Source organism: Nelumbo nucifera, chromosome 8, assembly GCF_055504915.1.
Source record: "Nelumbo nucifera cultivar China Antique chromosome 8, China Antique-T2T, whole genome shotgun sequence".
Lineage (NCBI taxonomy): Eukaryota > Viridiplantae > Streptophyta > Magnoliopsida > Proteales > Nelumbonaceae > Nelumbo > Nelumbo nucifera.
Genome location: NC_142656.1, coordinates 9,442,602 through 9,456,493, shown reverse-complemented (window position 1 = coordinate 9,456,493; position 13,892 = coordinate 9,442,602). Strand labels below are relative to the sequence as shown.

General features: G+C 37.2%; 2 protein-coding genes across 7 annotated transcripts; both read right to left on the bottom strand.

The window, feature by feature from the left end:
- Positions 1 to 327: 327 nt before the first annotated feature.
- EMB3123 (PPR containing protein) lies at positions 328 to 1,787 on the bottom strand. 2 transcript variants are annotated; one of them, XM_010251343.3, is made up of 2 exons: positions 1,373 to 1,787; positions 328 to 1,222 (listed from the first exon to the last, which is right to left on the bottom strand). In XM_010251343.3, exon 2 carries the CDS (start codon positions 1,197 to 1,199, stop codon positions 486 to 488), a length of 714 nt encoding a protein of 237 aa, XP_010249645.1. In that variant the 5' UTR covers positions 1,200 to 1,222; positions 1,373 to 1,787; the 3' UTR covers positions 328 to 485. The 2 variants fall into 2 exon arrangements, with proteins under 2 accessions (XP_010249645.1, XP_010249644.1); XM_010251342.3 differs by having other exon boundaries at positions 1,328 to 1,786.
- Positions 1,788 to 3,766: 1,979 nt separating this feature from the next.
- LOC104592132 (putative beta-1,4-xylosyltransferase IRX9H) lies at positions 3,767 to 13,597 on the bottom strand. 5 transcript variants are annotated; one of them, XM_088893727.1, is made up of 7 exons: positions 13,462 to 13,547; positions 13,207 to 13,376; positions 12,753 to 13,079; positions 11,412 to 12,588; positions 4,793 to 5,042; positions 4,478 to 4,688; positions 3,767 to 4,372 (listed from the first exon to the last, which is right to left on the bottom strand). In XM_088893727.1, the coding sequence occupies exons 4-6, from the start codon at positions 12,335 to 12,337 to the stop codon at positions 4,518 to 4,520; spliced, it is 1,347 nt and encodes a 448-aa protein (XP_088749853.1). In that variant the 5' UTR covers positions 12,338 to 12,588; positions 12,753 to 13,079; positions 13,207 to 13,376; positions 13,462 to 13,547; the 3' UTR covers positions 3,767 to 4,372; positions 4,478 to 4,517. The 5 variants fall into 5 exon arrangements, with proteins under 5 accessions (XP_088749853.1, XP_088749855.1, XP_010249641.1 ...); XM_088893729.1 differs by having other exon boundaries at positions 3,767 to 4,274; positions 13,207 to 13,486; XM_010251339.3 differs by having other exon boundaries at positions 13,207 to 13,482.
- Positions 13,598 to 13,892: the final 295 nt, after the last annotated feature.

The window sequence follows — 13,892 nt, the reverse complement described above, 5'->3', positions numbered from 1 at the left end:
TCCTTGCTATCTATAAAAAAAAAAAAAAAAGTTTAACCCTGCTGCTCTGTTAGGCACTCCTTCCTACTGATAGTAAAAAACTGAAACTGGGATAAAAAGAGAGGACAAAGAGTATAATATATAGAAAGGGGTATTTTAATAAAAATAAATGTATATTAACTCATAAAAGGGTAAAATAGGTATTTTGAAAAAAAAATAGCGATTTAACATTTTCCGTCAATAAAGATTTTTGTGATTGTCAGAAAATAAAAAAGAGGAGGTTTTTATAACGGGAAGATCTACGATATATAAAAAGAGTTTTGATCAATCAAAATCCACACATGAATCTTCATAAATAACACCATGTTCTCTACTATTTTCTATGAAACCAAAGATATCCTATGGCCCTTTGCCTTTGGGTGCAGAAGAGACCCTGTCCCATAACTATTGAACATTTTAAATGAAGAAAAATGGAAGAAAATAAAATAAACAAATCCAGCACTACTCTAGTCATTAATTATAATACTCGATTTTTCTAAATTGCCCTCCCACAAATTATCGAATGCCGAATCAAGCTCATCAGCGACATCCCTCTTTCCCAACCTCCTCATCCCTCTGCTCAAAACCTTCACCACATACTCGTCAGCCGTAGGCGAACTTCCCCACCCGGCTCTCTTCATCAACCGATAAATCCCCACCGTCGATTCCACCCGTTCCGCTGCAACCAACGCCTTGATGAGCCGAGACAACCCTCGGCCATCGCTACCCCCCAACCCTTCTTCCTCCATCTCAGATATCAGACGGTCTATCTCCTCCGACATGCCATTCCTCGCTAGCGCTGCCACCACATCGGCGTAGAGAGAGCAGTCGGTCTTGTACCACAATTCCGATCGTACGGCCGAGAATACCTTGAGGGCGAGATGGCACTGGTCTTGTCTCAGAAGCTCGCCGAGGGAAGCGAGGAGGTCGGCCTTGATCAGACGGGATAAGGCTCTGGAGACGAGTTCGTCGACCTTGGCTTCGTCTGCTCTTTGGGCTCGTTTCAGGGCTTGAACGGCATGGATTGCTTCCGTGCTCAGTACTCGGCCTTTTACAATCGGCCCACGGTTGTCTCGTGGCCCACATCGAATTACAACGGCCTGGTTGGAGCTCTGTTTCCTCGAAGAATAAGAGGCAGCAGCGAAGCTGCAGAGGTTTGAGCGGAGAGACGAAGACGCCATGAACAGATGAGGAGAATACAGACCTGAGAGCAGAGAGAGAATCAGATAAAACTCTAGCCTCTATGCAACATAAAGATTTTCCTTTTATTAATAAAAAAAAAATAAGACCAAGAAAATAATGTTCTTACGTGACGATAATAGCCCTACTCTTTTCGTTAAATAACTAAAATAACCTCATTTTAAGCTCTGAAACTCTGCGTTGAAAGGAAGGAGGTTTTAAAGCCAGAGCAGCATCAATGAGCAAGCGTAGCAGCGAGCAAATAGCCAAAATGAAGCCCAGTTCAAGATTAGCTCTCAGGGTTTCGAATGACCAGGAAACCAAGGAGAGGACGTCGTAGGCATCGATGAACAAAAGAAGGAAGAGTGTGACAGAGATGGCAAGCAAGAGGAGGATCAAGGTGAAGGAGGTGATGAGAAGAAGGATGCAGGAGATGAATGAGCCATGGAAAAAAGCGAGTAGGAGGAGGTCTAAATTGGGTATCATCCCTTCATGGAGAATTGGAGATGTAACGGGAGATGGGATGGATACCAGTGAGGGTATTTGATGAAAAATTTGAGTTCAACATAGGAATAGGAGAATGGAGTGGTTTGCACTCATTCCATGGGTTAAATCACCAAAATAACCCTGTCAATTAAATGGAATAATAAACATGTAAATGTATGTATTATGTATATACCCATTGATGACAAAATCATCAATAATGCAGTAAATCACCCATTTTAATGGGAAGCACTAATTTCATATGCAAGTAATAGAAGCATCGATATGGTTGATACTTACTTTTTATTTTACACAGTTCCAATCAAGTATTTTTAATGTTTTAAATGTTTTAAAATATTTTTTGTATTCATGTGCATTTAGATGCATCCACATGAATATCATATGAATATTTTAATCCGAAAAAGTAGAATTAACTTTGTATTTCGGATACTATTCCAATAGGACAACAGTCATTTGTAGTGTGCAATAAAATGTTGAGATTCTTGAGAGTTTTCCTTGCGGACAAGTAAAGAGAAGGATATCCTTCTGGAATAGCTTGGACTCCGAAAAAAGTTGGGAAAGTTTTATAGGATGCATCAAACATCTGCAGCTCACATTGTAACAGGAGTCTACAATGGGCCTGTTAATGCATGAGTCTGTCCTGGTCAAGGTAAACGGTAAACCCAGTCCTAAACCAATTAGAGAACACAAGAGACCCAATTTGATTATGTCCCCATTGTTAGCAAGGTTGTCCTTTGTTAGCATTGCTGTTTTTATCTCAAATGTTTTGGATCGCTGAAAGCGAAATGGTGAGAGATAGATATGTGTTGTCTTGTCAAATCAAATCACATATGAGAGTACTTTCAGCTAGAAATGCCTAGAATGATTAGAACCCTTAGAAAGAAATGTCGATTTGATGTTTTACAAGCAACCTCACACATGATTTTTTTTAGTTACGCAAACAGCTGTATCATAAGCCTTATAGTGCTTATTGCATATTTCTATTTATCAGTACTGCAATTCTCAATGTTATATAAATATATATAGATAGATAGATATAGATATGTATAAATATGTATTTTATCAATAAATAATATATAATTATCTTCTACATCTAATATATGAGTTCAGATCTGTGCCCCACAACGTCCCACAGCACATCCCCGTCATGTATTGAAAATATCTCTCGATGATGACATCATCATTTCTGGTATTATCATTGGGAGATATTCTCAATACATGGTGGGGATGTATTGTAGGACGTTGTGGGGTGCAGATGTGAACTCCTAATTTATGTGTTATTTTATATTTAATTTATATTTTTAATTCAATTTTTAATTTTTTATTTATAAAAAATTAAAAATTACAACTTGAGGCCAAAAATGGGTTTTTTGGCAAAAATAGTGAGACAAGTGCCTACAGCGCCTTCAAATACAAATCTTGAAAAGTTACCCAAAATAAAAAAGATTCACCCCAATCAAACCTCAGAGTGCAATGTTATGACTTCTAGAAGTTTACAAACATATTTTGGATGCAACCCGTGACCCGATCACCGGGTTGAACGGATCAACAGTCCAATCATCCGGGCCAGACATTTGTTACCTCTCTGGGTTTTATTCAAACTGAACCTGAAATCTGGGCCAAGTAACGGTTAAAGCAATTCAACCAGCTGAATCAAATAGCAGATTGAAAACACCGGCAATTCTGCAAAGCATGTCTCTATACCATAGAACTGCTCTAAAAATAAGCATTAGCCACAAAAAAAAAACACTTTTGCTTAGGAAAACATCATTTGAAGCTAATCTGTCTTTTTTTTTCTTTGGCAATTTCCATTTTCTTTTAGGGTTAAGGGAGAAAGTGTAGCTAACCCTGAAATCAGAGAGAGAGAGAGAGAGAGTACATTTCTTAATTTTCCCTTTATCCTATTTGGCTATTTGCTTTCCGTCCTATTGAGTAATATTTCAAGACAAAACGTTCAAGCAACCCACTCCAATGAGGGCGGGTCACTAAGCTGTTGGGTAGTATGCTAGTTGCAAAATTACAAACCTAAAGAGATCAACCATCTGATATAATATAAATAATCGAGTTTACCAAATTGTCATCAACCATATATTAGCAACATTCTCGGCTACAAATTTCCACCTCTACTAGTTCATCGAATCAGGACAGTTATACATAATTGGACGGCAAGGAGCCAAAAATCCAGCCAACCGAGCACATTTAAAATGAGAAATTGTTGGCTTCTACAGAAGGCATAATTGAGCAGCAAAATTACACTTTCTTTTGGATCGGTCCCCTAGATTCTTCCAAATCGTGTCATCTCAAAGTAGCAAAAAAGGAAAAGTTATCACTAAAGCTCTTGCATCTCCCATCCAGGATGACAGTTTTCAACTTGACCATCCCTTCCTAACTAGTAGGATACAACTTTGTCTCTTTCCGAGCAACTGAGACAGATTGGTAGAAAACAAACTCGAATAACTGTACAAAAACAATGTTTACTCTTGAAAAAAAAAAAGAAAATGCTAAAATTAATTGAATGTAACTGGGGCAAAATTAAATCCACCAGGAATCTCTTCTCCACGCCCAGCAATAGACTGAAATCAGCACAAACAAATCTGAGCTATCTTTAACATTTCGAAATTGAGGCGAGTAAAGGAATAGCTTGAAAAGTTCTATTTTCAATCAATCTTTCCTACAACATGAAAATGTTTAACATGAAATCAGTAACCTTAATTATAGACAGGAGCAAAATAGGTTTAAGTGCTGAGAGAAATCTCAAAATTCTGATAGAGCTTACCTTCATCCTTCAACATGTACTCCTTGCAATGGTAAGAATTTTATGAAAGTGGTACAACAGCATCTAGATTTTTCTTTGTGAGCCATCCATGAGGATAGAATGGGTGGGAAGCTTCCAGATGAAGATGCCACACCATGATTCTTGAGCAGTTCAAAAGTAAGCCTTCCATTTGGCTTTCATCCTCAACAACTTGTTCAATAAAGGTGCTCTCCTGCAAATCCCAATCCAAGACTTAATTCTATTGATTTTAGAACAAACCACAGAATTTCACCAGATCTTTCAATTGATGATCTTTAAGGAGAGAAGAAAACTCACAGGGGATCCTCCCTTGACTGTGTCAAGCTGCCTAATGGGTTCCAGAGTAGGCCTGTGCCATCTCTTAGGGTCCCAGAGTATGGTACTATTGAAGGCAAACCCTGACATATCAGCATAAAATCTCTGGAATCTCCTACTCCGATCATTTGTATGCCATCCAATAATTTGGCTACCATTACAAACAGGACCCTCTAACAATGCTTTGTTTTTGCTTTGCATGAGCAAGGCTACTGGCCATGTCCCAAAACGTCTACAAGAGTAAAATGGTGGTCATGGTTAAAAATATCAGAATCCTAAATAAGTATAGGAATCCAATAATTGACTGCAACAAAGAAATGGAAAATAGATGATCCATTGATTCTGCATTTGTATATAAAACAAATATGGGGAAAAGTTTTTTAACAGTTTCCCCTAGAATGCAATACCTCACCAGTATTGAGTTTCTTGTAAATCATTTCCTAATGAAAAGATTTGACTTTTGGAGGTATTAACCATTCACATTCAGGAATTAATCCAAGCAAAAAGGCCAAAATGAGATAGAGAAAAGGCTCCAATTCGATACAACGGACCACACCATGCTATCATGATGCAAAAGGCAGATGAAAGCATCATCTAACAATAAAAGAAGGGAAGAAAAACACTGCCACCTCTATTTTCCCTCAAATGAATCAGAAGTTCAAAGAAGGACGAATAGAGCTATTCTTTGAACCATGATATCTTCCCAAAACTTTCCCATACTGCTAGGGGCAGCATGTCTAAAAAGGACAAAAAGAAGGCTATACCACTTAACAGATTTCCACAAGCATCTAAATAAATCATAGAAGTGACATAGACAATTACAATCACCTAGAAGACACATCTATTTACTTATCTAGGCTTTGCAAACTTAACTAGGGAACATATTTATTAAACAATAGATACAGCACACATACCCATCTCTTTCTTCAATGAATTCAGTTAACTTTTCTCAAAAAAAGAAGGTTATTAATGTTTGACTTCAAAAATCTAAAAACAAAACATCCATGCTTGGAAGTACTTGAAATAACAGATAAAACCTGATCCATCAAGATAAGTGGCTTACATCTGCATATAGATGCACCAAGGGCCTCTCTAGATTGTCAAAAATTCTCCTATTCCTTAAAGAAGCAATAAGCCTCTTGTTGAGTTTCTACCTATCTATCTATCTATTCAGTGAGCTTCTCTAAATGACACAGTAATCTTCCATGTGGCAACTTAAATTTGATCTTGAAAGGAGTTTCCATATTCCCCTCTCCACATCATTGAAAAATAAGACCTCTTTTTTATGGACCAGTTTTATATTAAAAATGATAAGTGTGGGTGACTATTATTAATTAGGCAAAACTCCAATACAATGTTGTATTACTTGTATGTAGGGCTGATATCATACCATAGTTTTCAAGGCGTCTACGCGATTATGGGCAACACTGGGGCACCTATGTGATAAGAATTTTATAATATAAAGAACTAACTTTTGGCTAGTTCCCTAGTTTTATATACCACTCAGCATGTATATTAATTGAAAAAATAGCAATTCTCTTTATTAAAAACACTAGTTTTCCTCTACAAATGTAGCAAATCATCACATCTAAATATAGAAATCTTTTGCATATATTAATTTCATTATTTTCAAAAATAATACCACAATAAGTATTTAATAGAGCAATTCATATCCATTACCAGCTAAAGAAGGTCATTAACTTTATATGATAAGTATTCAAGATGGAAAGTAAATAGAAAAAAACAAGGATGGAATCTCTGTTTTATTTTTTGGAGAGAGAGAGAGAGGAGAAGAAGAAGAAGAAGAAGAAGAAGAAGAAGAAGAAGAAGAAGAAAAAGAAAAATAAAAGGAATCCATCTATACTTCTATTCTTTCTTTCCTTCTTGCTTTTTTCTTTCTTTCTTTTTCTATCCTCAAAACCCTTTGATCTTTTAAATTTCAATAGTAAAACATTAAAACAAAGTATAAATGATATATAAGCATATAATAAAATGTTATGTATTAACACGCATATTAATAAGATGCAGCAATATAAATGATATTATATAAGGCACCCCACCTTGTCATTTTTGTCGACTAGGCAGGTGCCTAGTTGCTATAAATCAAGACGTTTGGGCAACCTAGTTGCCTAGGCGATGCCTTGACAAAAGGTGAACCCTTCAGTGGGTCCCTATCAGATTGACAGTCTGGATCATCCAGAGAATCTCTCCATGTGGCAAAGTGGGGGTTGTGTAAGGAAACTCCCTACTTGACCCAATTAGGAAAGTTTCCAAATTGGTTCAAGTATGGAGCTTCTCTACACATTACACAACCTACCTATTTCTGCCATGTGAAGGGATGATGTGACAGATTTGAACTGTCCATATAGAGATTATCTGAATTGGCCACCTGTGCAATCTTCAGGCCAAAGCAGCCTGTGGTCTACTTTGTATTAGTTTCTTCCACAAGTAATATTGCCATTGAAAGTTCTAATATTTTGATTAAATTTTGCTAAAATCCAACAACGTGGAAGGTCTTTTGAGTTCAAATTTGCCCCGTCAATGGGGGATAGAAAGAGGAACATATGGGACTTTTTGGACCCCATACCAACTTGCCACATGTTAGATTCCTTGGTCATTCAGCATTCTTCTCTAGAAGACTCAACTAGTAAAACCACCCCTTATAAACAGACAAACACATATGTATATAGTACCCTATTTTGGTATAGAATATATACAATACACATTTTAGAATATACAAATGTGTTCATCTTAGTCTAGAATATACAATATGCAGCTTATTAAATTAGTTATTCATGTCTGCATCAGTAACCAAGCAATCATCATAACTAGGAGTGCCTAGTTGTTGGCCAATTGCCTAGGATCCAGGCAGGTATATATACTTGCCTAGGCTTTCAGGCAACATCATCAGATATCATAAGATCCCTTAATTGTGGATTCATTATGGAGATGGCTTGTTCAAGTCCAAGCCATTGGATTTAAAGACCCTTTTTAGTGGATAATATGGCCCTTTATCCTCTATAACATTTCTCTGAATCAATTATATCCTATTAATCAGCTCGAAAATAACCTTAAAGATAAAGGTAATAGATATGAACTGTGAAAATTGATTTAGTAGAAGCAGATCCTCGACCCAAAGAAATGTAATGAATCACCCAAAAGCAAGACTAGGACAGAAAGAAGAGCCTTTGAAGAGTTCAAAGGGAGGAGGAAGAAAGAAGAGAGGCTGAAGAAAGCTATAGTAAGGGAAGGAGGAGAGGCATGGAATGAGGAAGCTGCAGGGCAGAAAGAAGTGCTTGATGGGGAGGATTAGTGGTGTTATTTGGAAGGGGAGGGGGCATGTTTCTTTTGTGAAAAACAGAGTTGAGAAAGCAGTGGAGAGGTGCTGATTACAAATAGGAAGACCGTTGAGAGTGTTTTTTCCTTTTGTGTTGTTAGTTCCCTGTTAGTTATTGGGTAAAGGTATTATCTTAGCACCTTATTGGTGGTTGTAATCAGCTTCTTTTTCTTTGAATAAATTCTCTTTTCTTTTACTAAAAAAAAAAAAAAAAGGAGCAAGACTAGGGCAGACTGCTATTATCACCTGACCCAGGGCCAGGAGCATTTTGGAATCAAAGACCTCCAATAAATGATACCATGTGTAAGGCTTCCTACAGATGCCCCATTCAGGCAATCAAATACTGAAGATACCAGAAATGCTATTCAAATATCACATGTTCATAAAAAGAAACTGGAAAACCCAAGAATGAAATGAACCTTCTATCTTTGATCAGTGGAAATAGCGAACTTGACTTAGGCAAGTATGTAATCAGTGCTTAAAGGCAAGAGACACGAGAAAAGCACAAGGGCCTTCTAGTGCCCAAGAGGCGCACACCCGGCCAAAATAAGATGCAAATTTTTGGAAAAAAAATAAATAATAAATAAACATTACTCATAAAAATGGAAATCTGAATTTTAAAAGAAATTAAATATTTTCAAAAGCTTATTAGTTTACATCAACATATATATAAGTATAGCATATAAAACAAGTTCAAAGTGAAAGTGAAATAAAAAATGGAGAGTTGTGGGCCATACCTAAGTGCTTCAAGAACTCAACAATTCAAGCATGTCAAACTCTCATATGTTTGTCTAACTCCTAGTTGCATTACTTCAAGTAGCTAGTAAACAAATTCAAGTAGCTAGCAGACAAAGGGGTATATTTCTAGAACTACAAAGACAATTTTTACCTCATAATGTTTGAAGAAAAGATTACTTGGTGCAATGGTAAAATCTTAGGCTCTCAAGTGTGAGAAAACAGGTTTGAGTCTGAGAGCAGCCACTTTGTGTGAAAATTTTCTAAAGGTTAGGACTGTATCCAATCCACCCAGTGATTTAAAAGGTGCGCGCACAGGCGAGGCGCATTTTGGGGTATGTGCCTCGCCCAGGTCCTAGGCACACCAGGGTGCGCCTAGGCGTGCGCCTGATGCGCCTTGCGCCTCAGTCCTATTTGCTAATGTTGTTCATTCATTCATTGCAATAAAATATCTTCTTAAAAGGCAATGAAAGTTATAAAATCATTTTTTTATATGAGAAATAAGAATTTCAGACCCTAACATAGACTTGTTCGGGCTTGCCTCGAGGGGCGTGGTACAAAGGCGACTCATAGAATCAAGAATGCAATATGTTTTACATCACATTAGCTACTTGAAGCAATGCAATTAAGGAGAAAAAGAGATTGTGTGTTTTACATGCTTGAAAATGCTTTATATGTTTGCTTTTATTTTTAAATTTTCATTTGAATACGCTTTACATGTTATGTTTATGTATTTTAATTTTAGATAATAGGTTTTCTAAAAAATTTATTTTAAAATTTAAGTTCATATTTTTTTATTAACATTATGTTTAATATTTTCTGAATTTTTTGCATTTTTTTGAATTTTCTGACTTTTTTATTTTTTTAGCTTTTTTTGTAATTTTGTGCCTTTCTTAAAAAGGTGTGCACCTCGCCTTGCGCCTTGCGCCTCAAGCGCAAATTGACCCTTGCGCTTTTTTTGCGCCTTGCGCTTTTAAATCACTGAATCCACCCCTACCAAGGCCCCAGATAGCTGGGACCAACATTAGGTAATGGCCTTTAATGTTTGAAGATAAGATTAAATAGCTCAAATAAGTTATGTTTATATGGAGAATACTTAATTAAAAATAATATATTGATATGTAAATTTCTGGTGTATTACCTATGTACAAAAACTAGAGTTCAAACCTTCTAGTCAACTCCTACTTTCCCATTTTTAATATTGCCATCACTTTTTTATCTCATTCTAATTTCTACTCTTTATTTTGTTAACTTCCTTGTTGTCATTGTCATTCCTTTGCACAACGATATCTCCTACCAAAAAACTCCTCCTCTTTATGTGCTCCATCTACTTTTAGTATCTCCCCCCCCCCTTCTCATATGTTTGTTTATTTCCTTTTCATTTCCAGCTACACCCCCACTATATATAATAACACACTTTCTATCTCCCCAAACATCAGGTATATTAGTTATCTATTTACCAAATTATGTATGCTTTGCTCATTTTGGTTTATTGCACATGCTACAACACACTTACAGATGACTAGATGATAATAAAAACAAAGCATAAAAACAATTTGTTGCTTTGTTATACAATGACTGTTTAGGCTGATCTCCCATTCAACTAAGAAATAGAAAAATTTGAATATAATTGTATCCATAAATAGGAAATGTATATATGGAATGGAGGCATTCCATGAGACTACTTGGCTGTCATTGGGTGATTCCTTTAGACATCCTCATGCTAATTTGGAGATGGCCATCTAGCAGTCAGAAGAGGCAAAGCATTATTGATTCTCATTGCTTTTGGATTGTGTTGGAGACTGGAAGGAAGATAAACAAAGGCTCTTTGAAAGCAGGAGATGCATGATGGAGCAAGTGATTAGCAAGATAAAAAGCGGCAACACACTATGGATGAGCAGAAAACTTAAAGCCTAAGGGAGCTTAGAGAACTAAAGTTAGGTCATTTTTTGTAGTGATCGGGAGGATGTTCATTTATTTATTTGTCAAAAAAAAAATGAACATAGTGGTGGCGTAACAAGGAGAACCATTTGAAATCAGGCAGCTCATGCATAAGACAAATATTGGCAGTCTCATTTAGGGAAAACCTAATTTATCATGCATACATGGAACCATATATTAATCATATTATCAAATACCTTCCAATTAATTGTTTACATGCATTATATTGCAGAAATAAATGACCAGAGCATTTCAGGAATAAACCTCGTTATTATATGAAATGAGACATCAGCTTATAGTCATTTCTAGGTCAATTTCGGCCCCATGCACTTCATATGAGTGTCAGACACCAATGCACGCCATAAAGTACTTATTACATGAAAAGTAGCATATAACAACCAAGGCATGATTAAAGAATGCCTAATATGTAATTGGTCTGCATTTGTCCCATCATCATGCTTTCATGTTTAATGTTGTGTGGTCTTAATTCTTGATATTCAGAAGAACTTGAAGCATCAAAATTAAATTGAAAAAGAAATAATTAACAGAAGGTAGGAGACAGATATAAGATCTTGGAAAATTAAGTACCTGATCTCCCTCAGTTGTGCAAAAAGATCAACAGAATACATGTTATAATAATCTGCAAAGTATACGATTCCATCAAGGCGGTGTGTTTCAATGTGAGATAATGCTACATTTCTTTGGTGCACTCTTCTATCTCTTATACTAGTGAGGTTCTTATCACAGACAAGATGTCTGTACATAACTCCCATTCTCCTCAAGATATCAGCTGTTTCAGTAGATTGGGCTGACATCTCCACGACTATCCACAGCATAGGCGGAGGGACCAATCTTAATGTGTGAGCCAGACGATTCAAATAATAGGCTTGAAATGGAGAAGTCTGTGTTGGAGTCACAACTATCAAAAGCTTTCGATGCACAAAATCTGATTCTAGAAAGGATAAGTCAGTAACAGAGCTATTATCAGAAATCCCATTTAACATGTCCTCCCCCTTCAGCTCTGTCCCCATGCTGCTATTGTCCTTTACTGGGGGAATTTCAATTAATGATCCTTCATTCCTGGAAGTGCCATCATATAGTTGTACATTTCTAGCTGGGGGAATCAGCTCAAAGGAAAAGGCTTGGTGTTTGGATACGAGATTTATGGAGAAACTCATCGAGACAAAAGGGGTAAAACCAATGAAAATCCCGACCATAAAGCAAATGAAGAAATGGAGGAATGCCCGTCTCCAGGATTGCCCCTTAGATTTTGACCTTTCCAAGGGCCGAGAAGATCTGTGTGAGAAAAAGCCAAGCACAACAGAATGGATTCTATACAAAGATGAATGGGAATCCACCAAACCAAGCAACGATGATGATAATCCGCCCGATGGTGCATGGTTCAGAGAACAAGAGGATGACTTTGACAAGGGAGAAGCAACCAGATGTGCCTCCCCATTCTGCATAGCTCCAGCTCGTGGCACCGGAGACAAAGTTCTTCTAATTGAAGCCATTTCCCCAATCAACTGGATATCCTTCAAATTATATAGACTTGACCTCCAGTTACTTAACAAAGCTATTCGACCAGTCAAGAAGAACTAAAAATTTTCAAAAGCAAATACCAGTCTCATCTTGCAAATCTGCCTTGATGCATTTCAATTCACAGTTCCACAAGAACTACCTATCAGACCAACGACAATGGAACCTAGTCCAGACACGCAAGTCTTTTGTTCGAGCATATAATCAGCTATATGTTACCGATCGTCTGCAATCCAAAGTAACCCAACTCAAACACTACATTACAGAGAAGACCCCAAAAGAATAAAGCGTTGTCCCGTTGGCATCATAAACTCAAATCAGAAGGGAACCAGCATTCCGAATTCAATATCTTATTTCAAGAAGGAAAGCAAGAATATAGATCGCACTTACTAAGACGTTCTCTTCGTACTCAATACCCAGAAACCATTCTACTCCGAAAAACACTTGAACCGAACAAAATATATTCCAACCCACCACCTGGAATTTTCATCAGTTCCGTGCTTTCTCTACGCCACAACATCACTCAAACACAACTACTCGGAAGTCGGAACCCAGATCGCAGAGCAACTTCAATTTTGAATCAAGCAACCCAACAAGGATTGTAAAAGCGTTGAAGTACCTGATCTGCTGTAATCTGCGCCTCTGCGGTAAACAAAGGAACTTCAAACTAAAGCAGCAAAACCATCTAAAACATAGCCAGTGAAATCACAAAGCCGCCTGCAAAAAGAGCACCAAAAGTTAAACAGTTTAAACCCCGAATCAACGAGGTATCACTTGAAAATCCAAGATCTCAAACTGTGAACACCAAAATCTCTACTCCAAATGAGTCAAGAGAGCACTTTACCAATAAACGCGATATGGGTTTTCGATATTTTCCAACTTCCAAGTAAATGAGAGTAAAGAAAGACCACATTTAACGATCCGCCTCTTGGCCCTGAAAGAATCTTCGGGGTTCCGGATCTCTTTGCGACGCTATCCGAAATTTTCCGATATGCATGGGCCAGAGTGAGATTACTGAAAGTAAAAAACAAAAGGTTTCAGAATCAGTGAATCACGGCAAAATCTTCAGAAGGTAGCAATGCTGCAAGGAAGATGGTACCCGTGTAAACCCAAACACAGCGACCCAAACAGGAAAAAAAAATGGGAAAATAACAATTTCATTTGATTTCTTTTCTTACTTTTTCATTACAAAATAGAAAATTAAGGTCGAAAGTCGGAAACTCGATTTAGCATTCTGTCTGACCGCCAAAGAATGGATATTTTTCTTCTTATCGCGAGAAACCATTTTCTCGGCTAGTGAAAAAATAAAACCAGCAGACCACCAAATGTTCGTAGAACGAATAGGGATATGCTCCTCACACACAGCGCACCTCCTATCGACCTCACAGACACATCAACCCGTGTATTGGAAATATCTCCGATGAATAATAATACATAAATACAAGAGATGTTCCCCAGTTACGTGCCAACCGAATAGAACCTTGTCAATCCTTCAAATTCCGTTATGGATATCATCATTAGTAATTGGTT